This window comes from Bolinopsis microptera, chromosome 8 (assembly GCF_026151205.1).
Source record: "Bolinopsis microptera isolate Bmic1 chromosome 8, MBARI_Bmic_1.0, whole genome shotgun sequence".
NCBI classification, from domain to species: Eukaryota; Metazoa; Ctenophora; class Tentaculata; order Lobata; family Bolinopsidae; genus Bolinopsis; species Bolinopsis microptera.
Window position 1 is genome coordinate 12,643,695 of NC_087079.1, and position 27,711 is coordinate 12,671,405.

Sequence of the window (27,711 nt, forward strand, 5' to 3'; positions counted from 1 at the left end):
CCCTCTCCTTCCCTTTCTTTCAGGGTTATTCTTCAATTTTTTTAATTAAGATAGCAGATTATTTTCTTTCGAATTAGTAATGGAATTATACATTATTTGGTATCGTATGTATGTTGTGTTAGTGTTAGTAACTAGTATGTGCTTGAATATTTTGAAGAATTTGGAGGATCACGACGTCTCGTCCCTTGGGTTGAGTTGTAAGTGAGTATATGTTCAAATAGCCTTACTTCGTATGGTGAAACATCGAAAGTTTGCCTTGACCTTTAGGTGGAGTGGTTTGCCCTCGGGGATCAAAAAATATGACTTATCCATGAACACTTACTTTGACACGTGAACCTTATAAAAAACGTCTGTAATGATCCATTAAATTTTCTTAGTATATTTAGCTAGTTTATAGTAGATACACATCGATTCTCAAGAATAGAAAGCACAATTGGGCTCTTTGTCTGCGACCGTGTTTCCTCGGTGGGCCGGACAGGTTTTTGTTGTGTAGTAGTGCTGGGGAAAAATACCACGCTTTAAATATCAATGAATGTAATATTGTTAATTGACATTAGCATGCAAACAGATTTATGTGGTAAATACCAAATTTATGTCAAACATTATTTTCGTAGAAGGCATGATTCTACCAACATCACTAAGCTTATGGCATGGATAATTAGCACACAAGGATAAACTGACCTTTTAATCAAGACCACGAGCTTTACCACGTAATCATAGCTCCCGAATAAAATAAATTGCTCTACATAGAAACATCTGGCCTGATCTTAATCACATTGTGGTCCCCTGGGGTTCGGGTAAAGGCCCTTTACAGGCAACTGGGTCCTTTTACAAGCCACAGAAAATCTAGTCATGACCTGTACTGTCTCATAACTGTAACCAACTATTTAAAAAATAGATATCTTTTGCTAGAAATTTTACATTTTAAAGCCATAGAGCATCTTCTCAATTTTAAAATTTAAAAATAACATTTTTCCCTAACTTGATGTGGTGGGCATTTCATACTTAATAAAATTAAACTTTGAAAGTTCATTAGATTATTAGTCACAACAAAAATTATAGTTTAAGACATACATTTTGCTATTGTAGTTTCCATTTTAGAATTTATGATATGTAATGTTTGAACTAATTGGTAATATATTTATTTTTGTGTTTATTAACTTTTCCTGTTTTATTAATTCAATGTTGTTCAATGAGTTCGCCAAAAAATGTTAAAATAATGTAGTGAGGGTTAAGGACACAATTGCTAGTAGTGCATCTTTGTGCCGTTGACTACAATGAACATTTTGCCGGGAGTTTCTCCAGACGGCTTTTTTATCGGGAGTGCGTGTTATTTACTTGGTTTTGCAAAAGCCAGGCCAACATTTTGTTTTTGTGTTAGCCGTGCTTCCAGGTTGCAGAGTATTCTAAACATAAAAACAATTATAAACTATTCATATTGCTTATACAATATCATCAGAGTCCGATCTAGCTGCAAAAACGTCAGACAACCACAGTTTCAGCCGCAAGTAAACGTTTAAGTGAAACACCGAACACACGAGTTTAGGTGTTCATTTTGTAAATAAATTTTTTTTTTTTATGGGTGGCTAATTCAGTAAATTGTTGAGAAATATTACAGGTCACTGCCACCTTTAGCTGTTTATTGTCAGGGTTCTGATATTAACGGCAAGAATAAACGTATAGTGCGCGCATAAGATACCCGCGCAAATGTTGAGGTAGGGAGTAGATGCGGCGCGGTTCTTAACATATATTACGTTTAGCGCGTACGGAACAGGCAATATTTAAGTAATTAAAGTATTTGTTTACATAAATTCAACGTTTTTATCAATATATAGCATGGTCAACAAAAAACTGTTAAAGTTGGTCATTATGCCCATCCCATTATCGAACACTGCATTTGGGAATCTAGAGAGATACGGTTTAGCCTTGTTTTGATTGAGTAAGGAGGTGTTCACAAGTGTCAGGTTTATTCTGTGGATTGGGAGTCCTTGAATTGTTTCAAAGCCAAGAAGATTTAAAATAAAGTTATGGGCTGGCTTTGGTGGTTTTTGACGGTCTACCCTAAGTTCAGACATGTTCTAAGTAGAGAGTAATAGAGAGATAATGGTGCCCTAATACTTTCACTATTTAAAATGTTCAGTTATAGTACGAAGGTTTGTAAAGATTATGACAGTAAGGTGTTTATGACTGTTAAATAATGGTTTGGTGTTTCCCTTGGAATAGAATTCTGCTCCTAGTTTTTGACAACCTAAGGGTCTAACAAGTTTATTATGAATACCCCGTTTAGGACTACTCCCTTAAACTTGGAGGCACGTAAACACGATACCTGCCTGTGCCTCGCCTTGCAATGCGATCAGACCCACCAGTTGGGACCACGGAATGGTAAGGATAGGCTATTCAGAAACGATCGCATCATCGATGAAAGTGTAATAGATGCTTTTTATTCGGCAAATTATACACAGCAACATAAAGCATGCGGAGAACTTTTGATGCAGCAGTTGATTTCATCACAATCGAGATGAATAGATGAAGATAGACTTTCAGTTCTTGACAGAAGTCGCAATCTTCAACAGCAGACATCATGTGGAACAGATCACGCCAACATATGGGACAGCTGTACAACATTCTAATCTTGATTACCTAGCTGGCAGGGCGTAAGTTAATAATAACTAGATCGATAAGCTGAGGATGTAAGAAGAATAATGGGGCGAACCTGTACCAGTGACCAATCTTATGAATACAGCTCCGAAAAAGCTCATCTTTAAAAAATCAGTTGCAACTGTTCTAAAGTTCAGGTTGTGGCATTGTTGTTCATAGCCAGAAAAGCAGGAATACATTGTGGATCAAACCTGCCTTAAATGTCAGGGACAATTGCACCATTGTGCCAGTGAGGACTTCATAAGTAGACTCTTATCTAGTATATAATATGGTCATATATGAAAGTACTGCTTCTCGAATTTCACGATTATTTAGTGAAAAGTTGTTTTATTTATTCATGTTTACGTATTTTTAAATATTTTGGATCGGAAAATAATTGTATAATTTTGAATATTTGTTTAATAATTGATTACTAATTAATTATTATCCAATAAATGGTTGTCGATAAAAAGCTTGTTCTCTATCCTGTTTTCGAAAACATCAGTTTATTCTAGAACTTCTCTTAAGACATTCAGAAGTCGTTTTTATTGCACTATCCGTCGCGGAGTAGAGTCGCGGCGGAGCCGCCGGACTCCGAGCGGACTCCGGCGGTGTGCTCCGCTAATAAATTGTATTTACACTGGAATCAGAGTACATTTTGGCGGACTTTCCGAGGGAGCGGAGGCGGACTCCGAGCGGACTCGAGCCGGACTTTTAAAGTCCGCCGCGGACTCGAGCGCTCCGAGGCGGGCTAGGCAGAGTCGTCCGCCGCAGAGTAAGGCCACTAGGCGGGACACCGGTTCCGCTCGCGGTCTCCGGCGGAGGGGTGCTTTGGCGGACTCGCCGGACCTCTTCCGCCAAGACTTGAAATCCGCGGAGTCCGCCAGATCGGCGGACTCCGATCGGAGTCGCCGGAACTCCACAGAGTCCACTGACTTCGACCTCAAGACTTCCGACCTCGGCTAAATTTGTCAGTGACATACCAACATAGCATTTTGGGCTAATATCTGTGGTCAGTGAAAAGGTCGCTAGTGATTAAACTTAACCATTACCCTCACAAGTCAATTGTGTACAATATAGTCCTATACTTTGGACCTTAATGTATAAACGTTGACCATAAACCTACCAAACCAGTTTCCGGACAGAGCAATATCAATGTCATGATATTCTACAGGCTTTACAGTTTCTGCAGTGCAAGGATTATTTTATGAAAATCAATATGGGCTTCAGAATAAATCATTCGAAAGCCATGCACTTAACTTTTGTACGAATACTGAAAAATCACTAGAGCTAAAAATAATGTACTAGCATCTCATTGATTTTAAGTAAAGTTTTATACAATTGTCTGATAAACTGCTTAAAAATCTGAATGATTATGGAATTCGTGGGACTGCTAAATAAATAATAGCCAGTTACCTCTCATAATAGGCAGCAATATGGTCAGTATTGGCGGAAGAATCCGAAAAACTGTTCTGTAATATTTGGTGGGCCTTCAGGGGTCAGTTTTAGGTCCCTTGCTTTTTTTATATACATCATATGAAAATATACTGAGTATCAGGACCTAGGTAAGTTTATACTTTTTGCGTGACACAAACATATTTGTTGTAGATAAATGTATAAAAACACTTACTGCAAAGCTAACAAATTCTTAAACTTGTCATCATATATGAGAGTAACTTGATGCATATCAACAACAAAGACATGTTTGTTTTATCCCACTTTTAAGGCCGAACTGTAGAAATGAACCAGATTCAAACCACTAATGAATTAGACTGAAATGAATAATATAATAATTAAAAAGGTAGTGGAAACTAAGTCTTCTTGGGAGTCAATTATTGACAAAAACTGAACTGGGGATGCTCACTTGAGAGCGTTAAATCGTAAAATTGAAATGTGCGATTGGTGACTATGTGATCAGACGCTGAGTCATAAAACACTCTATTAGTGACCTGTACCACACCCTTTTTGAATTAACACCTATGTTATGGACTATTGTTTGGGGGAGGTGTATCAAATAATTAAATAGAGCCATATTTAAAACACAAAAATAATGCATAAGAATTATCTTTGGGTGTAATGAGTGTACTTCCAATAAGTTCAAAACATGTGCCAGAGTAAGGCCTATCACTAGGGATAAGCCGGTAAAGTTATTCAAGCAGATGTTAGGCAAAGATTTCTTTGAACTAGAACACTGTTAACCATTCCTGTAACGAGTATAACTTCCTGGACTGTCCACACATCTTCATATGTTGCACTGTTTACTGGAAATGTTTAAAATTAATAAGTTCCAATCACCAGTCTAATGTTCTTTTATTAACTGGTCACCAAGACGAGACAAATACCTCATCCCAACCACTCCGTCCTCACTATTCATCTCCAATCAAACAGTATTTTGAATACTGCCGTAAGTCAACGAGCTGAAATAGACTTCTCCACTCTATCAGTAATTCAAGAATAATTTAGGAAAGCTTTGTTAGAACTACATTATATTTATGTCAGCCAACTATGGGCAGTTACAACTTTGATGCAAATGAAGTATCATTGATATAGGTTAATTAAACTAAAATTAATCATATGAGTAAACAACGGTGTTATTGCAAAGAACTGACAAGGGTATCAGAAACTATATATTAATCTAAGAGACGAAACAAAACGAATCATCATACACAAATTTTATAAATACTGCGGCACAGGTATCCTGTTGCTTTCCTTCTCTGCCTCTCAAACCCCTCCGCCTTTCCCTTTCTTCAGGTTTATTCTTCAATTTTTTAAATTAGATGCTGATATATTTTCTTTCGAATAGTAAATGGCATTATACATTATTTGGTAATCGTTATGTAGGTTGTGTTTAGTGTTTTGCTAACTAGTTATGTGCCTGTATATTTGAAGAATTTTGAGGCTCACGAGTCTCTCGTACCATGGGTTGTGTTATTGTAAGCTGGTATATGTTCAAATAGCCTTACTTCGTATGGTGAACTTCGACAGGTTTGCCTTGACATTTCGGACGAGTGTTTTGCCCACCGGGGATCAAAAAATATGATCACCATGAACATTACTTTGGACACGTGAAACTTATCAAACGAACTGTAATGATTCCATTAAATTTTCTTGTATATTTAGCTAGTTGTATAGTTTGATACACCTCCGATCACAGAATAGAAGAGCACAATTGGCTCTTTGTTTCTTGAAGACCGTGGTTTCCTCGGTGGCCCGACTAGTTTTTGTTGTGTAGTAGTGCTGGGGAAATAACGCTTTTAAATATCAATGAATGTAAATATTGTTTAATGAACATTAGTGCACAGTTTATGTGTAATAAACAAATTTATGGTCAAACATTATATATCGTAGAAGAGGCATGATTTACCAACATCACTAAGCATCTGGATGGATAATTAGCACACAAGGATAAACTGACCTTTAAAACATGACCACCGCTATACCACGTGAATCATAGGCTCCAAAATAAATTAAATTGCACTTAATTTGAAACATCTGGCCTGATTTATTCAAATTGTGGTCCCCTGGGGTTCGGTAAAGCCCTTACAGGGCAACAGGGTCCTTTTACCAGCCTCAATAAAACTAGTAATGCCAAGTACTGTCATAAATGTAAACCAAACTATTTAAAAAAATAAGATATCTTTGCTAGAATTTTAAATTTTAAGCCATAGAGCAATATTCTCAATATTTTAAAATTTAAAATAACTTTTTACCCTAACTATGAGGTGGTGCATTTAATACTTGAACTAAAATTCAACTTTGAAAGTCAATAGGGTATTACGTCACAACAAAATTATAGTTTAAGACATCCATTTTGCATTGTGTTTCCTTATTAGAATTCTATGATATGTTTTGATTGAATAATTGTAAATAAATTTAACTTTTGTTTTATTATACTTTTGTTTATTAATTCAGATCGTTGTTAATGAGTTCGCCCACAAAAATGTTCTAATTATGTAGGAGGGTAAAGGACAAAATGCTAGTTAGTGCTTCTTTGTGCACCGTTGACTACAAGAACATGTTTTGCGGGTTTCTCAGAAGCTTGTATCGGAGTGCGTGTTATTTACTTGGTATGCACATAGCCAGGCCAACATTTTGTTTTTGTGTTACGACCGTTGACTACACAGGTTGCAGGAGTATTATAAACACTAAAAAATTATACACTATACAAATTTGCTAATACAATATCATGCAGAGTCCGATCTAGCTGCCAAACGTCAGACCACCACAGTTCAGCAGCAAAGTTAAGTTTAAGTGACACCGTAACACGAGGTTTAGGTGTCATTTTGTAAATCACTTTATGGATGGATTAATTCAGTAATTGTTGAATGACAATTACAGTCACTTTGCCATACTTAGCGTTAGGTAATCAGGCTCTGATTACGGCCCAAGAATTAAAAGTACGTCTGAGCGACTAAGAAACACGCGCAAATGTTGAGGACGGAGTAGCTGCGGCGCGATTTTTAACATATATTACGTTATAGCGCCGTAAGGGAAAACGGCAATATTTAAGTATTTAAGTATTTGTTTACATAAATTACACGTTTTTATCAATAAATCTCGCATGGTCCAAAACTGTATAAAGTTGTCTTTATGCCACTCATTATCGAACCTGCATTTGGGAATCTAGAAGAGATCGGTGTTAGCCTTTGTTTTGATGAGTTTACACGGTTGTGTTCACAAAGTCAGGTTTATTCTGTGGATTGGAAGTAATTGATTTGATTCACCCAAAGCACAAGAAGTTTATAATAAAGTTATGGCTTGGCTTTGGTGGTATTTGACGGTCATCTCAGTTCAGGACATCGTTTAAGTAAAGAGTAGAAGAGTTATGGGTAACTATATTTAACTATTTATTAAGTTCAGTTTATAGTAGAATGTTTGTTAAGATTATGAAAAGTAGGAGTTTATGAATGGTAAATAATGGTTTTGTTGATTCCTTGGATTAGTTTCCAGCTCACATGTTTTATTCCATATTATGGGGTTATTACAAGTTTATTATGAATCTACAGATTTAGTATCCCTAAACTTGGAGGCTCGTAAAACGATACTTGCTGTGCCAACGCTTTCACTGGATTCAGACACCACCAGTTGGATCACGGAAATTGGTAAGGTTCGGCTATTAGAACGATCGATCTATCGATGAAAGTGTAATAGATGCTTTTTTATTCGGAAAAATTCTACACCAGCTAACCTTAATGCATGTCGGAGAACTTTTGATGCTGCATGTTTGCATTTCATCACAATCGAGTTGACTAGATGACTGCTAGACTTTCAGTTCTTGAACAGAAGTCGCAATCTTCCAACAGGCAGACATCAATTGGGAACAGCTCCCGCCAAAATTCAGGGTCAGCTGAACAACATTCTTCTCGTGTTTACCATCAGATGCAGGCGTAAGATAATAATACCTAGATCCGATAAGCTGAGGATGAAAGAAGATAATGGGGCGCATGTTACCAGTGAACCACTTTATGGAATAAGCTCCGAAAAAAGATCATTTAAAACATCAGTTGCACTGTTTAGAGTCAAGGTTGTGCAATGCTTGTTCATGCAGAAAACAGGAAAACATTGTGGATCACACACCCCTGCCTTAAATGTCAGGACAATTGCACCATGTGCCAGCTGAGACTTCATAAGTAAGATCTTTCTAGTATATAATATGGTCATATATAAAGTACTGCTTCGATTTCCGTATTAATTTAGTGAAAAGTTGTAAATATTCATGTTACGTAATTTTTATATTATTTTGATCGAAAATAATTTTATTAATTTTTTGAATATTTGTCTTAATAATTGATTAACTAATTAATTAATTTCTAATAAAATGGTTGTCAGATATAAACGTTGTTCTTCTTCCTGTTTTGAACACATCAGTTTAATCTAGAACTTTCTAAGAACTTCAGATGCGTTTTTATTGAACTATCCGTAGCGGAGTAGAGTCCGCGGCGGATGACCGCCGGAATACGAGCGGACTCAGGGCGGTGGCTACGACTACAAATGTATGTACAATGGACTCAGTAATTTTTGGGCGGTTACGAGCGAGCCGTGCGGACTCCGAGCGGACTCGGAGGAAGTAAGTCCGCGCGAATCCGAGCGGCTCCGCGGCGGCTAGGCAGAGTGTCCGCCAGCAGAGTATGCACTAGGCGGACTACGGTACGCATGCGGACTAAGGCGGAGTGCATTGGCGGAATCCGCCGGACATCTACGACCAGACTTGAATCGCCAGGAGTCCGACAGCTCGGCGGACTCCGCTCGGTTTCCGCCGGACTCCAAGCAGAGGTCCACGTACTTACGACTCAACTCTCCGACATCGGCTAAATTTTTGTCACGTGAAATACAAATAGCATTTGCTATTTTGTGGGTCAGATGAAAAGGTCGCTAGTGATTAAACTTAAACATTACCCTACTTCTGTCATAGTGTACAACTCTAGTCCTAACTTTGACCCTTTTATGTTAAAACGTTGACCCTTAACACCTCCACCAAAACGTACCGCAGCGAAATATCATATGTCATTGATATTCGACCAGGTTTACAGTTTTCTTCCAGAAATCGCAAGGTTTATTTTATGAAAATCAATATGGCCTTAAGAATAATCATTCGACAAGACTTGCTACTTAAATTCTCTGTCGCAGATACTACAATTTAAAATTCACTAGAGATTAAAATATTCATGTACTAGGAATCTTCCATTTGTTTTAAGGTAAACGCTTTGATACAATCTGTCATGATAACTGCCTTAAAAATGTATGATTATGGAAATTCGAGGGACTGCAAATAAATTAATAGCCCAGTTACCTCTCTATTAGGAAGCATTATGCTTGCAGTACTTGGAGTAGAATCCGAAAAACTGTCTGTAACTATTTGGTGTGCCTCAGGGGTCAAGTATTTGGTCCATTGCTTTTCATTATCTAAATCAATGAAATAGTAGTAGGTATCAGAACTAGGTAAGTTTATACTTTTGACGATGCACCAAAAGATTTGTTTTGTAGATAATGTTATAAAAACTTTACTGCAAAGCTAACAAAAATTCTTAAACTTGTTAATCATTTGAAGAGTAACTTGCTGCATATCACACACAAAGAAATGTTGTTATATCCACTTTAAGCCAGAACTGTAGATATGAAACCAGATTCAAACACTAATGAATTGAATGACACTGAATAAGATAATATTTAATAGGTAGAGGAAAACTAAGTTTCTTGAGTCATTAATGACCACAATAAACTGAACTGGGATGCTCCACTTGAGAGCGTTTTTAAATCGTATATTGGAAATGTGAGTCTTGTAGACCTATGAGGAATTCAAGACGCTGTGTACCTAAAACACTCTATAAGGAACTTTACCACACCCATTTTTGAATCACACTATGTTTGGAATATCTGTTTGGGTAGGTGTATCAAATAATAATCTAGAGCCATATTTAAAAACACAATAGCAAATGCATAAGAATTCTATTTGGTGTTAACTGTTGCGTACTTCAATAGTTCAAAACGATGTGCCTGAGTAAGGTATCACTAGGGATAAGTCCGGTAGTTTCAAGCAGTTGTTAGGCTAAAAGATTCTTTGAACTAGAACACAGTAAACCAAATCTGTAACGAGTATAAAATTCCTGACTGTCCCACAATCTTCATAAGTTGCAACTGTTTACTGGAAATGTTTAAAATTGAATAAGTTCAATACAGTATCAATGTTCTTTTATTCAAACAGGTGGAGGCCACCAAGACAGACAACTACCTCATCCCACCAACTCGTCCCTCATATTCATCTTCCAATAACCAGTATTTGGAATACTGCCGTAAGTCAACGTGTTGAAATAGACTTCTACACTCCTATCAGTATATTCAAGATTAATCTTAAGGAAGCTTTGTTACGAACTACAATCTAAATATGACAGACAACTATGGTGCAGTTACAATTTGATGCAAAATGAAATTATCATTGAAATAGGTTAATTAACTAACTTAATCATATGAGTAAACCACGGTGTTATTGCAAAGAACCATACAAGGGTATACAGGACCTATATATTAATCTAGAGACGAAACAAAACGAATCAATACAACAAATTTTAAATCCTGCGGGGCACCAGGTTCCTGTTGATTTTCCTACTATGCCTCTCCAAACCCTCTCCTTCCCTTTCTTCAGGTTTATCTTCAATTTTTTAATAATTTGTTAGCAGATTTATTTTCTTTTCAGAATTAAGTATGGATTATAAATTATTGGTATCGTATGTATGTTGTGTTTAGTGTTTTGACCTTAACTTAGGTAGATGCTGTTTATTTTGAAGAAATTTGAGGCTCCACGACGTTCGTCCCAGGGGTGAGTTGTATGCATGTGTATATGTTCAATCGATTACTTCGTTATGGGTGAATCATCGGACAGTTTGCCTTGACCTTTTCGGACGAGTGTTGGCCCACCGGGGATCAATAAAAATTATGTTCACATGATATTACTTTGACACTGTTGACTTATCCAAACGACTGTATTGATTCATTAAATTTTCTTAGTTTTTTAGATAGTTTATAGTAGTTACACACGATCACGAATAGAGAGCACAATTGTATTTGTCTGCGACCGTGTTTCCTCGGTGGGACGACAGGTTTTTTGTTGTGTAGTAGTGTGGGGAAAAAAAACACGCTTTAAATATCAATGAATGTAAACTATGTAATTACATTAGTGCAAAAGTTTATGTGGTAAAAAATATTTATGGTCAAACATTATAACTCGTAGAAGGGCATGATGTACCCACTCACTAGATCTGGATGGATAATTAGCACAAGGATAAAATGACCTTTAAACATGACCACCAGCTATACCCGTAATCATAGCTCCAAAATAAATAATTTGTATACATTGAAACATCTGCCTGATATCTTTCACATTGTGTCCCATGGGCTTCGGTAAAGCCCGTCAGGCAACTGGGTCCTTTAACAGCCACAATAAAAAATAGTATGCCAGTACTGTCATAATTAGTAAACCAACTATTTTAAAAATAAGGATTTCTTTGCTAGAATTTTACATTTTAAGCCATGAGCAAATCTTTCTCAATTAAACATTTAAAAAATAACATTTTACCTAAATATGACTTGTGTGGCATTTTCATACTTACTAAAATACAAACTTTGGAAAGTCAATAGATTATTAGTCACAACAAATTATAGTTTATGACATCCATTTTGCATTGTGTTTCCATTATTAGAATTTCATGATATGTCTTTGATTGAATAATTGGTAATATATTTAACTTTTGTTTTATAACTTTTGTTGTTTTAATTAGATGTGTTCAATGAGTTCGCCAACAAAAATGTTCAAGTTATGTAGGAGGGTAAAGGACACAATTGCTAGTAGTGACTTCTTGTGCCCGTTGGACTACAATGAACATTTTGCGGAGGTTTCTCCAGACGGCTTTTATCGGAGTGCGTGTTATTTACTTGGTTAGGCAAAAGCCAGGCCCAACTTTTTGTTTTTGTGTTAGCCGTGTGCTTGCTACCAGGTTTGCAGAGTATTATAACACTTAAACAATTATACACTATACAAATTTGCTAATTCATATCATGCTGAGTCCGTTCAGCTGCAAACGTCAGACTCACCTGTCTAAAAACCATGGTGAAAAGGGCCCCATGTTCAGGTTTTTACAAGTGTTTACAAAAGCCACAACCAGTGGGTTGATGGGCTCATGTTTCAGGTTTTGACAGTGTTTACAATGCCAACTAACCAGTGGTTTATGGGCTCAATTTCAGGTTTTGAGCAGTTTTTTACAATGCTTTCTAAAACCATTGGTTTAATGGGCCCTCATGTACAGGTTGAGCAGTGTTTGTGTATACAATGCCCTACAACCCAAGGGGTGATGGGCTCGTGTCAGGTTTTGAGCAGGGTTTTTTACAATGCCTACTAAACCAGTGGTGGAAGGGGCCCCCCCTCGTGGTTCAGGTTGAGCAGTGGGTTTTACAATGCCCTCTAACCAGTGGTGGAATGGGGCTTCGTTGGTTTCAAAGGTTGAGCAGAGTTTTTCCACAATGCCCCCACTAAACCCCAGTGGTGATGGGCCCTCCCCTGGTTTTCAGGTTGAAAACAGTGTTTTACAATGCTTACTAACCAGTGGGTGATGGGGCTCGTGTTCAGGTTGAGCAGTGTTTACAATGCTTACTAACCAGTGGTGATGGGCTCGTGTTCAGGTTGAGCAGTGTTTACAATGCCTACTAACCAGTGGTGATGGGCTCATGTTCAGGTTGAGCAGTGTGGTCAGCGTCCTGAAACAGAGTACCACGGCAGTTCTCTCTCATAGGAAAGTAGCACGCTGGTACCTGGTGGGGCGTTTGCTATTATTTGGGAGATAAGGGAAACATCTGGGTATCCTAAAGTGTCCGAAAATAAGGGATAATCTGGGTATCCTAAAGTGCCCAAATAAGAAGGGATAATCTGGGTATTCTAAAGTCCCCAAAAATAAGAAGGGATAATCTGGGTATACTAAAGTGCCCAAAAATAAGAAGGGATAATCTGGGTATACTAAAGTGCCCAAAAATAAGGAGGGAAACATCTGGGTATCCTAAAGTGTCCGAAAATAAGGGATAATCTGGGTATCCTAAAGTGCCCAAATAAGAAGGGATAATCTGGGTATACTAAAGTGCCCAAATAAGAAGGGATAATCTGGGTATACTAAAGTGCCCAAAAATAAGAAGGGATAATCTGGGTATCCTAAAGTGCCCGAAAATAAGAAGGGATAATCTGGGTATTCTAAAGTGCCCAAAAATAAGAAGGGATAATCTGGGTATACTAAAGTGCCCAAATAAGAAGGGATAATCTGGGTATCCTAAAGTGCCCGAAAATAAGAAGGGATAATCTGGGTATTCTAAAGTGCCCAAATAAGAAGGGAAACATCTGGGTATTCTACAGTGCCCAAAAATAAGAAGGGATAATCTGGGTATTCTAAAGTGCCCAAAAATAAGAAGGGATAATCTGGGTATTCTAAAGTGCCCAAAAATAAGAAGGGATAAGTTTTGATGTGTTAAAGGGTACAGATTACCCTTTAACTTCCACTTCTGCTTGATGTACACAGGAACAATACAGAAACAGTAGAGTACAGAAACAGTAGAGTACAGAAACAGTAGAGTACAGAAACAGTAGAGTACAGAAACAATAGATTACAGAAACAGTAGAGTACAGAAACAGTAGAGTACAGAAACAGTAGAGTACAGAAACAATAGAGTACAGAAACAGTAGAGTACAGAAACAGTAGAGTACAGGAACAATAGAGTACAGAAACAGTAGAGTACAGAAACAGTAGAGTACAGAAACAGCTACTGATTGAAACTTACTTTCCTACTGCATTCGTTTTTGTTTTCGTTACAATAAGGCTCGTATCTGAGTGCGATTTCCAGTAGTCCCCTCTCCTCTCCATCAAGCATCAACTGTACAGGTCCCTCAAACTCGCCCCCGTTTTCAACAAACTCACGGAAATTTATCTGGAATAAAACCATATGAGTGTCATGTGAGATATAAAAGGAGTCATAATTGAGCGCAAGATTTTACTTATTTTAAGTGTTCATAATTTAGATATTCAGCTCCCCGTCTCCACGATCTCTGAATCACAACCGAATAAATCGGGTGAAATATTTGTATTGGAACTAAAGGGATCTGTAATATGTGAACGACCCCTTACGACAGTCGCTGAATTATGGTGTGAAAAACAGTATTTTATCTTTTTTATTTTTTATTTATAATGTTATTCCTACAATTTGCACCGAGTGGGTCTCACGTTTTGAACTTAATAGTATGTTCGGTTGGGTATGTAGCAAAAAGAAACGACAAAGTTAATCAAAATTTAGATAATGTCATAAAGGTAAAATAACAAGTTACAAAATATCAAGTTAACGCTTTTTTTAATAAAAGCTTTCGCTTAAGGATGAATAGCTAATCTAAGTTTCGGATAACTGACTAACCATTTTAAAAAGTAAAAACAAAGATGCAAAAACATTTCCAATCAAGAAGAATTGAATATTAAAGTATCTCAATTAAGTTGATTTATTTTCATTTTTTAAATTTTTAAATTTTTTTATCTTTTTAAAGAAAGGAATAATTAATTAAGTGGATAATTAATTAAGTGGATTGTCCGAAGTTTAAATCCTCAGTTACTATAAAGCAGATTGTCCCTGTTGGGAGAATTCTCCTTCATCTCCGGTATGTTACTTCTCAGTCACTGCAGGATTGGAATATCTTGAAATGAGTTATCACACTCTCAGTAATTGTTACTCCTACAAAGTTACCTGTGAGAGATATTAGTTAATTAATTAGTTAAATTATCTTCAATCTTGCAATGAATCAATTAATTTTGTCATCAGCCTTATATTGAAAAATAACATAATCTCGAATAATTTACGTAATGTACCACAATGTAACTTATAAAGTTCACATACCAAGGATGTCCCAGTAAGATCTAATTTTCTCCAGAAGGTCCACAGTCAGTGTCCGGTTGAAAATCTCCTGGGAGTACAGGATGTCCCACTGAGTTATCTCCTTCTTCTCCTCACACTCACATTCCGTCCCGTTCTTCTCAGCAGCATCATTCCTTCCTTCCCGGGATCCTGGTGTGGGTTCCTCAGTCTCGTTCCTGGTATCCTCCTCCTCCTTCTCTGTAGGACAGGTCCGAGCAGGACATCCTGGTTCCACCTCGGTAATGTTCCCGTTTCTCTGCTCCAGAAGCAGATCCTCCCATCGGAGATGCCGGACTCTCCCGTAACTCTCCTCCACGTCCCGAGCAGAGTCCTGCTCTTTCATCCCCAGTACCTCTCCCCTCTTTTTTGCCCCTTTTCGAAAAAGTTAACCTTGAAAAAAACCCCCCCCCCAAAAATTTTCAATGCCCCGGGCGCCACGCCGTCCCCCCTAAAGATTTTTTTTACCGAAGAAGAAAAAATCCCCCAATCCAAGAGTTTCTGGAAAGTGGGGGGCAAACCCGGGGCCCAACCCCCAAATTCCCCCCCTAAAGTTAACCTTTTTTTGATGTTGGACCCAAAATTACTCCAGGAAGAAAAAGTGGTGGGGTTCCCAAAGTTCCTTTTTGAGGGGTTTTCTCCCTGGGCTCAAGCCCCCGAGGGTTGGTACCCCCCAAAAAAAGGTTTTTTCATTTTCCATTTTTCCGAGATGAAATAATTTCGTGGTTTTATTAAAAACTGGTAGCAAAAAGAAAAAACCGGTAGGACCCCGGCAAAATTAAGGCAGCGATTTTAAAACCCCCCGGGACAGACGGTTAGGGCGTTTTTTTTTTTAAAAGGTGAAAAAACCCCCCCCCGGAACAGAAAGAAAATCCCCAAGTACCCCCAAACAAGGGGGCGAAAATTCCCCCCCCCCCCGGCTACCATCGGAAAAACCCCCCTGTAAAAAAAACCCAATAGTGGGGGGGGCCCCCCCCCAAAAAAGAAAGAAACAACTCCCAAGTTTTTTTCCTTTCAGGTGGACCCCCCCCCCCTATTTTTATCAATAACTATCTGGAAAAAAAAAAAAAATAAAAAAAAAAGAACTTTTTTACACCCTACAAAACAATAAAAAACTCCCCTAGATAGAGATCACTAAAAATCAAATAAACTATTTTTTACATGTACTACAGGAACCCGTCCCAAAACTACCCTAAATAAAAAATACTAAAGAAATTTAAATATATAATTTTAAAAAAAAAAATTTTAAAATTAAAAAAATATCGTCCCCCGCTTTAAAATTAAAGTAAAAAAATTAACCAATGAATTCCCAAAAAGAACATCATCAAAAAAAAAAAGTTCAAAGTTAGGGACAACTGGGGGAAAAAAAATTTAAAAAAATTTCTGACTTTCAAAAAGGAACTGTTTAAAAATAATTCTGAAAATTCCCCCAAATTAAAAAACGGTGTTTTAAAGCTCAAGAAAATTTGGGGGAAATAAAACCCCCCCCAAAAGAAAAAAGAAAAAAAGGGGCAAAAAAGGGGACTTTTTTTAAAAGGTTACCTTAGGTGGGGAAAGGGGAAATAATGTTTAAGGGAAAAAGGAAAAAATTTTTTTGGCAAACCCAATTTTAAAAGGGTAAAAGGGGTTTTTTTAAACATTTTTAACCGAAGATTCTGGTAGCCCAAAAACCCCCTTTTTTCTGGAACTTGGTTTTTTTCCCTTTCTATAACAAAACGTTTTAAACCTTTGGAAAGAATTGTTTCCCTGTTTTTAAAATTTCGACCTTAAAAAAATTTTTAAAAAAGTCCCCCGTTCAAGGAGGCAAAAACCCCAAAAAGCGTTGACACATTGCAACTGCTGCACTTTCGCTTTTGGGTGCTAATATCAGACGAAGCCTTATATCACGGTCAACTCTTTGCTTCGTGAAATATGGAATTTACTGTTCGGCAAGAAAAGTTATTTATTTGAATACATAGTTTGTTGGGCATCATTTCTATTATTGAGAAAATACAGTTTTTTACTCTCGATCTTATTTCACCTCGCCATAATAAAATCAATAACGTCACTGTAAGGTAAACGATTACAGTAGCAGTAGTATTTACAACTCTGCACTTCCCCATCAACATATCTCGAGCATGTTTTAAAGTTATGCGAAATCTCCACTTGAGGTTTACAATTATCCTTGCGCAAAACAAAGTATTTTAGTAAAACAAAGTATTTTATTTATCAGCAGTGCAATCAATTCATATGATATAATTATAAGAATATAATAGTATAGTATGTCATACCAATTTAACTGCTACGTTTGAGTAGTCGTGCCATGGCTAAATCTAACTAGGACCAGTGGTGTCGATTAACATTTAATAGGTGAGTCTAAGTGATACAAATGGAAAAGTTATGAAAAGACGGATCAAAACACAGATCCAGGACAAGAAGACCCCACTGCAGGACCATTCATGCTATTGGCTGTGTGCATGGCCCGAAAGGTTCCAGTTGTCCAGGAAACTGTACGTAGCTGTCAACTAGTTTTGAATTCAGACTAGGCTTGATAGTTCTGGGGTTTCTAGAGGTAAGATTTGATGGTGCCAATCGAGCACAAGACTATGGACAATCTTACTTATTTTAAGTGTTCATATTTTAGATATTCAGCTCCCTCACTCCCTGTCTCGGACCGAATCTCTGAATCACAACCGAATAAATCAGGTGAAATATTTGCCTTGGAACTAAAGGGATACCAAGTCCTTTTCAGTTTAGTAACTTACGAGGAGCCAACTTTATTCCTAAAATTTTATTAATTCCTAAAATTTGCACCAAGTGGGTCTCACGTTTTGAACTTAATAATATGTTTAATTGGGTATGTAGTAAAAATAAACGACAAGGTTATTCAAAATTAGATAAAGTAAAATAACAAGTTACAAAATATCAAGTTACCAAATTTTGTAATAATAGCTTTTCGCTTAAAAAAGAATAGCTCATCTAAGTTTCAGATAACTGACTAACCATTTTAAAAAGTAAAAACAAAGATGCAAAAACATTTCGTATCAAAAGAATTGAATATTAAATTATCTCAATTAAGTGGATTGTCCGAAGTTTAAATCCTCAGTCAATATAAAGGAGATTGTCCTTGTTGGGAGAATTCTCCTTCATCTCCGGTATGTTACTTCTCAGTCACTGCAGGATTGGAATATCTTGAAATGAGTTATCACACTCTCAGTAATTGTTACTCCGACAAAGTTACCTGTCAGAGATATTGATTAGTTAATTAATAAGTTAAATTATCTTCAATCTTGCAATGAAACACTTAATTTCATCATCAGCCTTATATTGAAAAATAACATAATCTCGAATAATCTACGTAATGTGCCAAAATTTAACTTATAAAGCTAACATACCAAGGATGTCCCAGTAAGATCTAATTTTCTCCAGAATGTCCACAGTCAGTGTCCGGTTGAAAATCTCCTGGGAGTACAGGATGTCCCACTGAGTGATCTCCTTCTTCTCCTCACACTCACATTCCGTCCCGTTCTTCTCAGCAGCATCATTCCTTCCTTCCCGGGATCCTGGTGTGGGTTCCTCTGTCTCCTCCTCCTCCTCCTCTGTGGGGCAGGTCCGAGCAGGACATCCTGGTTCCACCTCCGTAATGTTCCCGTTTCTCTGCTCCAGGAGCAGATCCTCCCATCTGAGATACCGGACTCTCCCGTAACTCTCCTCCACGTCCGAGCAGAGTCCTGCCTCTTTCATCCCCAGTACCTCCTCCCCTGTTAGCTCCTTTGCGAAAAAGTTAAGCTTAAAAAGCTCCCCTCCGAATATTTCTTCTCCGCCTCTGCTACTGCCGTCATAATGATTGTCATTACAGAAGAAGAGGAATCCATCCAATCCAAAAGTTCTGGACGGCGTGGCACCCTGCCCAACAAGTTCCCCGTTAAAGTATACCTTTCTAGTGTTGGAAGATGTACTCCAGGAAGTACAGTGGTGGTTCCATGTTCCTTTAGAGGGGTTTATCTTGCTGCTCAAGCCTAAGTTGGTCCCCAGAAAGTAGTTCCAATTACCATTATCCGAGATGAGTATTTCGTGGTTATTAGAGCTGGTAGCATAAGATAACCAACCTGGACTGCTATTAGAGGACAGCGATTTAACCCAGGAACAGACTGTTAGCGCGTTTTGCAGAGGTGACATATCGGGCTGGAACATGATGAAATCCTCCAATGTATCCCCGAACTTGAGAGCGTACTGTCGTCTGTCTACCAGTCTGGAACCGTCTGTAGTGTTGAACCCAATAGTGGGGTCGGTCAGAAGGAATAGTAGAACAACTCCTAAGTTTACCTTCAGGTGGACTCTCATCATATTTATCAATAACTATTTGGAAAGTATGAAATGAAATTAAACGCTTTATTTATACCCTACATAAAGGGTGTTGTTAGCTCAAGTAAAATTTGGAGAAATAACGTCGCAAAGAATAATGAAAAAGTTACAAAGTGGGCACTTTATAAAGGTTACCTTAGGTGGGGCTGGGGTAAGAATGTTGGTAGGATAAGAATGTTGTGAAACTGATAACCTAACTTTATGATTATGGGTTTGTGAACACTTTAACGTGTTATGCCAAACTGTTATATTCTTAATAAATGCGTCCGAAAATGAATGAAGCATCAATTCAAGACAGAACAAGTCTGCTGATTAAAAACCAACAACACTATCTAAACCGAGTAGAAGCGTAGTGAGAAATAACCGTAACAGCGTGATGCCGTTGAAAGACCAGTCACTGCCTACTTGTAACTGACTACCAGATAGCGACTGTTCAATTGTGAGCTCTCCTTTGAATTGTCAGATTTATATACCCGCAAAAATTACGCCATCAGACGGTAGTTATCAGGTTTTGAGTTTTGGGTTTTGGGAGTAATTTGAAAAATTACGGTCCCGATAAATTGCTATATATGTTAGTGATAGTTGATACCGATAGCTGTGATCATGGTCATCAGTATATTCTTATATTATGTGTTCTTCAGAGCCAAGTATTATTATTATCGGACTAACTCATAATATTCATAACTAATCAAATTTATTCTGCTCGCGAATAACAAAACGACGAACCGACAAAGTGTTAGCCGATTTTCCTTGGTGGGAACTTTATAATTACGGTGCAAACCTCCTAATAACAAGCAGAATTCAAAAGTCGAAACAGCAGCCCATTTTGGTTTTGACTCACCAAGTAACAACAAAAATTAATTCGACAGTTTGATGAACAGAGTTGTCATCTGAACTCTACCTTAGATCTAGCCCATTTCTAAGTCATTAAAATTCCATCCATTGACCACATAACAAATTAATTCTCACTTATTGGTCGACCGTCGACGTGATCCGATCACCGACCACCGTGGAATCCCGGATCTCAGAGGGCCTTATTGTCTGCCACGGGGAAGGGGGGTTGGGTCTTGATTACAGTTAATTACGGTTAATTACGGAGGGGGAGGGGTAAAAATTGCCAACAAATTGATAACGTAGGTAATATGTGAACTCAATTCCTGAGCAGCAAAAATATTTCGAATCAAGAAGAATTGAATATTAAGGTATCTCAACTAAGTGGATTGTCAAAAGTTGAAATCCTCAGTCAATACTTAAAGCAGATTGTCCTTGATGGGAGAATTCTCCTTCATCTCCGGTAAGTTAGTTCTCAGTCACTGCAGGATTGGAATATCTTGAAATGAGTTATCACACTCTCAGTAATTGTTACTCCTACAAAGTTACCTGTCAGAGATATTGATTAGTTAATTAATAAGTTAAATTATCTTCAATCTTGCAATGAAACAATTAATTTTATCATCAGCTTTATATTGAAAAATAACATAATCTCGAATAATCTACATAATGTAGCAAAATGTAACTTATAAAGCTCACATACCAAGGATGTCCCAGTAAGATCTAATTTTTTCCAGAAGGTCCACAGTCAGTGTCCGGTTGAAAATCTCCTCAGAGTACAGGATGTCCCACTGAGTGATCTCCTCACACTCACATTCCGTCTCCTCCTTCTCAGCAGCATCACTCCTTCCTTCCCGGGATCCTGGTGTGGGTTCCTCTGTCTCCTCCTCCTCCTCCTCTGTGGGGCAGGTCCGAGCAGGACATCCTGGTTCCACATCCGTAATGTTCCCGTTTCTCTGCTCCAGGAGCAGATCCTCCCATCGGAGATACCGGACTCTCCCGTAACTCTCCTCCACGTCCGAGCAGAGTCCTGCCTCTTTCATCCCCAGTATCTCCTCCCCTGTTAGCTCCTTTGCGAAAAAGTTAAGCTTAAAAAGCTCCCCTCCAAATATTTCACTTGCTTGTCTGCCACTGCCATCATAATGATTTTCATTACCGAAGAAAAGGAATCCATCCAATCCAAAAGTTCTGGACGGTGTGGCACCCTGCCCAACAAGTTCCCCGTTAAAGTATACCTTTCTAGTGTTGGACGATGTACTCCAGGAAGTACAGTGGTGGTTCCATGTTCCTTTAGAGGGGTTTATCTTGCTGGTCAAGTCTAAGCTGGAGTCCAGAAAGTAGTTCCTATTACCATTATCCGAGATGAGTATTTCGTGGTTATTAGAGCTGGTAGCATAAGATAACAAGGTAGGACGGCTATTAGAGGACAGCGATTTAACCCAGGAACAGACTGTTAGGGCGTTTTGTAGAGGTGACATATCGGGCTGGAACATGATGAAATCCTCCAATGTATCCCCGAACTTGAGAGCGAACTGTCGTCTGTCTACCAGTCTGGAACCGTCTGTAGTGTTGAACCCAATAGTGGGGCCAGTCAGAAGGAATAGTAGAACAACTCCTAAGTTTACCTTCAGGTGGACTCTCATCATATTTATCAATAACTATCTGGAAAGTATGAAATGAAATTAAATACTTTATTTACACCCTACATAAACAATACAAATCATCAAAGATAGAGATCTCTAATATCAGATCGGCTATCCATTACATGTAATACCAAAGTAACATCATCAAAAGACAAGTTCAAATTTAGGGACAACTGGGACTTCTATGAAACAAATTATAAAATTTCTGAATCGTTCAAAAATAGAACTGTAAAAGTAATTCTGAAAATTCCAAGTACAACAATTGGTGTTATTAGCTTAAGTAAAATTTAGAGAAATAACGTCGCAAAGAATAATGAAAAGGTTGCAAAGTGGGCACTTTATAAAGGTTACCTTAGGTGGGGCTGGGGTAAGAATGTTGGTAGGATAAGAATGTTGTGACAACCTAGATTTATTAGTATGGATTTGTAAACATGTTAACCTAAGATTTCTGATGAGACCAGTTATCTGACTGTTGTTTTGGTCAGTTACTATGAACATAACGTTAAACCTTCAGAATGCTATTGTTTCGGTAATATTCGACTATCTGAAAGATTTCAACAGTTCTGTTCAAGGAGTCAAAGCACATAGCGTTGACACATTGCAACTGCTGCACTTTCGCTTTTGGGTACTAATATCAGACGAAGCCTTACATCACGGTCAACTCTTTGAAATATGGAATTTACTGTTCAGCATGAAAAGTTATTTATTTGAATACATAGTTTGTTGGGCATCATTTCTATTATTGAGAAAATACAGTTTTTTACTCGCGATCTTATTTCATTAAGATTTCACCTCGCCATAATAAAATCAATAACGTTATTTTTACAATATAACGTAAGGTAAACGGTTACAGTAGCAGTAGTATTTACAACTCTGTACTTCCCCATCACCATAATATCTTGAGCATGTTTTAAAGTTATGTGGAATCTCAATCTGAGGTTAACAGTTATCCTTGCGCAACTAGGTTTTAAAACCTATCAACTACTGCAGTATTAAGGAAGATAATCCAACAAAAAATAGATTAGCGAAGATGCTTCTATCATCATTATCATTTACTGAAGCGAAGTAATTTGCTACAGGTAGCAAGGGTAATTGGGAGATTAGGTTTGGCCATTATACAGCCACTATACCGCCACAACACGGTATAACATTTGGAACATCAGTCTTCTTTCATACCACCGAATATTCCCCAGGGTAATTATTTTCACAATAAATCATAAAAAAGGGCTGACAATCAGACAGTGTTTTACATGTTTTGTGTATACTGTATAACATGTTTGCAGATTTATTACATCTATTCAAGTGCATATAATATTTTCATTTTTACCTTCATTTCTCGCAAGATGATTGTTGGCGATCAAATGTACACAGGTCAAATCAAAGTGTATGCTCAAAATATTTTGATAAAATAAAATAATATACATATTACCATAGATATAGGGTGTAACACCTAATCTGTAGTACCTACTAAGCACAGTAAATACCTCATGAGTTCCGATAGAGTCGTTCTTCCCAATATCATCGTCTACCACCACTATCGATAACACGTCTCCAATATGGTTGATAAATGTGACGAACTTCTGATTCCAGATTGGGCTCGTACTAAATAGGTATTGCTTAAAGTTATTGGTGATATTTATCGTCGTCGATTCTCTACAGATATACTTATTATGATGTTTTAAACATACTGAATGGAGTAAATTAAAACATTAAGTAAACAAATGAACATAGCAGACGATGTAAATTATCTTGTAACTTACTTGTCTTCTACAATGCTAGTTTTGGCTATCTTTGCTCCATCGAGTTTGACCTGAGTGGAATCAGCACTTTAGCAAAATAAAACGTAAAATGAAACACGTACTAGGAATGTGCATTTTTTGGCTTTGCAAATACAAAAATCACATTTTCTACCATAACTTTAAAAGGAAGCATTTAAGGGTGTTTTGATATTGATAACGCATATATAAATGTGCTAGTTGTGGTTATTTTGCACCCTTCCAGAAGTCTCAAGTACAGGGTGGCCCAAAAGTGACTACCCACACGCAACCTTTTAATAACTCACGTAATTCGTCTTCAAATTGCTCCAAACTTTCAGAGATTATAGATATGGGTAAAACTTAGATTTCCTGAAAGTTTCGTAAGCCACGCCCAATTACAGTGGGCGTGGCGTGACACTCTCTCTTTTTCACTATTGTCTTCATAAAATGAGAACGCTTTAAGCTAAGAACTCCAAATTTTGTGCACACATTTGGCTTGATAATTTAAAACCTTTCCCAAAGTTTCAAGTTCATTGTTTAAAATTTGGCTGAGTTATGACCATTTCAAAATTCATCGGATACGTGATCCGAGCACTCAGTCAGTGATCTCTGCACTTGGTTAATGGCCTGTTTGGCTCACATGCACAGCTTGATTGGTTGCAGGGCTTGTAAGCCCTGCTAGTCACAGGTTCGTTCCTTACAATCGATAAAAAGGAATGAACTATCCATTGAATCATCGAAAATGGTTCACTATCCTCCCTATACTGCGGAACAACGATGGTTTGTCTACCTGAAGAAAGAGAATGGGGAGTTCTGCCCTCAGCTTAAACGACAATTTCAAATGAAATTCAACCGACCATCCCCTTGCCGGAAAAGCTGCTTTGATATGCATCACAAGATCAAGTTCACTTTTTCTGCAAACGATCGGCGAAGAGTCGGCAGAAGACGACTGCGAGGACCGAAGAAAACATCACCATGGTTGTTTGTGACGTGATGGATACACCTAAAATTGGCACCCGAAAACGAGCTCCTGCCTTAGACCTCAGCAGAACATCCCTTCAACGAATCCTAAAGCGAGATCTTTCTAACCGGGCCTATTGGATCACAAAGAAACACCAACTTTTAGACCGTGATTCCTGACTTTCCTGAAAAAGTCACGATCTGGTGCGCCATTAGTTCTCGTGGAATCCTAGGACCTTACTTTTACGAAGAATTTGGTGTTTTCCTGTCTAGCAAAGTCATTATCGGTATCCAATCAATCATGATCAGGTCGTCATCTCCTCAGTATGTTTGGTAAAGCCTAATGAACCTCATTAATACACTCTAACACCTTACTCTTGATCAGATTGGGTGACGAGATCACTGATTGAGTGCAGAGATCACTGACTGAGTGCTCGGATCACGTATCCGATGAATTTTGAAATGGTCATAACTCAGCCAAATTTTAAACAATGAACTTGAAACTTTGGGAAAGGTTTTAAATTATCAAGCCAAATGTGTGCACAAAATTTGGAGTTCTTAGCTTAAAGCGTTCTCATTTTATGAAAGAGGGAGTGTCACGCCACGCCCACTGTAATTGGGCGTGGCTTACGAAACTTTCAGGAAATCTAAGTTTGACCCATATCTATAATCTCTGAAATTTTGGTGCAATTTGGAGACAAATTACGTGAGTTATTAAGAGGTTGCGTGTGGGTAGTCACTTACGGGCCACCCTGTACATTCCTATCGAAGTTTTAGAAAAATCTGTACATACTGAAACCGAAAAATATGCCTAAATTTGTTGTTTGACTTTGAGGTCCAAAAGATCAAATTTCCAGTTGAATAAACACATTTTTGAGGGCATAAAAAACTGCGCCAGAATTCAGAGAAACTTTTTGTGTCAAGTACCAAAACAATCCTATGTTCCTTGACTTTGTCGTCAAAATAAGCCTGAAAAGTGAACATGTGTGCTCTAAAATGGATGTTCCCGGTTTCCATAATCATACAGGGGGGGCCAAAAGTCAGTACCCATCTGTTGGCCTTGATAGCTCAGTCACTGAGTGCCCGATTGAAATAATTCTTTCTGGTATAACTTACTACCAACATTTTTTGTCACCATTGTTTTTATATAAGTTCATTGCTGTATAATTCTGTATTATTTGATTAAAGTTTCAAATTAAATCACTCACCTTGACATAAGCATCAGTAGCTCCAGCAAAAAAACCATCCGTGTCGGGAAGATCAATCGCCTCCTTAATCTCCACGTGGATCAGACCTCGCACCGTGGGCTCAGACATGACACCCAACTAAGTGAGTGTGTTACAAGTGGGTATATCTTGATTCAAACCAGTCACCAATTAAATAAATATTCCCACTGTATTTGAAATGAGACAAACAATTAAGAAAGAAAAACAGTTACATACGCTAATCAAACTGCTTATAATGCTGCAGTTGCACAATAAGATTGATACTGCAGATTGATACTGCAGATTGATACTGCAGATTGATACTGCAGATTGATACTGCAGATTGATACTGCATATTGATACTGCAGATTGCAATACTGCAGATTGATACTGCAGATTGACACCAGTAGTTTGACGAATTCTTTTTTATTTGTTGAGTGCCCAGCGGCGTAACTTTGCATCTTGGCGACCCATCAAAAAAGCGCCCCCTATTGGCGCCCGTCCTATCATATTTTACCTTTAAGTTTTTATATTCATCAGACATGTCTGAGTGGTTATGTTTTGTTGTTTCACACACATTCAAATTATGATGGCCGTCCATCAATAAATTAGAGTAAAATTAAAAATCTGAATGCTAAATAGTTAATACACTTCAAGATACTAGAATAAATGTTCATATAACAAAATATTTGACTTTACCATGCAGTCACTTGACGTTTCAAAATGAAACTGAGATTGAAGATGCAGTTACTGGACCAAAGACCAGTGGTTCTCAGTGGTTACTGAAACAAAAGTTTCCCAAAATATCTATATCAATTTCAAGCAGTCGATATTTATTTTTTTGTGAACTAAACAGCTAAAGTAGAAAAACTGTTCCCATAATATTACGATAATATCTAAATTAAAGATTTTTGTTGTTAAGATAAACACAGTCTAATATCGCTTTATTTATTTTACACCAAATCTCTATTTATCGTTTATGAACATTATAACATGGGTCACCAGTGAACTGCTTCTTTCCCCTGTTTATTAAAACACACAAGGGAGCTGAAACCAGGTTTTCGATCAAACGCTGCCATTTGTAGTCAAACGTCGCCAACAGTTGCTCTCGTCCAATGAAATCGCTGCATTTTGCCTGCCATTATGCATAATTGAATTACATATATTCGTATGTGTGGCTTGGCTTTCATAATGCAGCGATTTCATTGGACGAAAACAACTGTTGGCGACATTTGACTACAAATAACAATGTTTGATCGAAAACCTGGTTTCAGCTCCCCCTAACAACAACACTTTTACTATTACACTTAATCTTTGAAAAAATATTCATACTTATTTTATTAATATCACGTTACACTTGTGTTGACGGATAATTTGTCCATTATTGATGGACTAGCTTGTATCACATATCACGTTGCGACCCCCACGGTCGTTTCACTATCGTTCTGACGATACAGGGGGAGCCGCGCACTTCGTGCGCGGCGGGTCATACAACGTATGACAAGGACTAGCCCGGCGCGCGCTACTTCGTAGCACTTGCCTCGGGCCATTTCATAAGAAAGCGGCGCGGCGCGCGCTACTTCAAAGAAATTTAGACGAGTAATATTTGTCAAACAAATGATATTCTCCTTAATTGCTTTAAAGTAGCGCGCGCCGCTTTAGCTTTATTTTCAAATTTTTTGCCGCTACGAAGTAGCGCGACCGCCGAGTTAGTCCATTAATTAACAGTAAACAACACTTGTGTTAAACGTATTACTAAAAAACAAAAGTATGTGACGGACGCGCGAATTTACAAAAAAATAGAAAAAGATATTTATGATGTCAGTATCATGCAGGTCATTAAAAATTGCAAAATCACAAATATTGACGAAATGTAATTGATACAATGATACAAATACTCATTTATAATTT

The 27,711-nt window shown here is 37.7% G+C and overlaps 2 protein-coding genes across 2 annotated transcripts in view; both read right to left on the reverse strand.

Moving 5' to 3' along the window:
* LOC134819675 (uncharacterized) overlaps nucleotides 1-25,920 on the reverse strand; it is a 242,709-nt gene extending 216,789 nt beyond the window's left edge. Inside the window, exons 1-4 of the mRNA XM_063829752.1 lie at nucleotides 25,804-25,920; nucleotides 23,639-23,688; nucleotides 23,363-23,480; nucleotides 13,948-14,094 (exon numbers count right to left, since the gene is read on the reverse strand). Of these exons, the coding sequence (XP_063685822.1) occupies nucleotides 13,948-14,094; nucleotides 23,363-23,480; nucleotides 23,639-23,688; nucleotides 25,804-25,911 (423 nt within the window). The 5' untranslated portion in view covers nucleotides 25,912-25,920. The remainder of the gene's footprint in view (nucleotides 1-13,947; nucleotides 14,095-23,362; nucleotides 23,481-23,638; nucleotides 23,689-25,803) is intronic.
* Nucleotides 18,108-19,396, reverse strand: LOC134819911 (sushi, von Willebrand factor type A, EGF and pentraxin domain-containing protein 1-like). The gene is made up of 2 exons (XM_063830063.1): nucleotides 18,435-19,396; nucleotides 18,108-18,280 (listed from the first exon to the last, which is right to left on the reverse strand). Exons 1-2 carry the CDS (start codon nucleotides 19,384-19,386, stop codon nucleotides 18,207-18,209), a joined length of 1,026 nt encoding a protein of 341 aa, XP_063686133.1. The 5' UTR covers nucleotides 19,387-19,396; the 3' UTR covers nucleotides 18,108-18,206.
* Nucleotides 25,921-27,711: the final 1,791 nt, after the last annotated feature.

Excerpts from the sequence above, each read along its gene's own strand:
- LOC134819911 (XM_063830063.1), bottom strand. The coding sequence starts at position 19,386 with ATGATGAGAGTCCACCTGAAGGTAAACTTAGGAGTTGTTCTACTATTC. Across the intron at positions 18,281-18,434 it reads ATCTTACTGGGACATCCTTG|GTAACTTTGTCGGAGTAACA; the intron begins GTATGTTAGCTT and ends TATCTCTGACAG.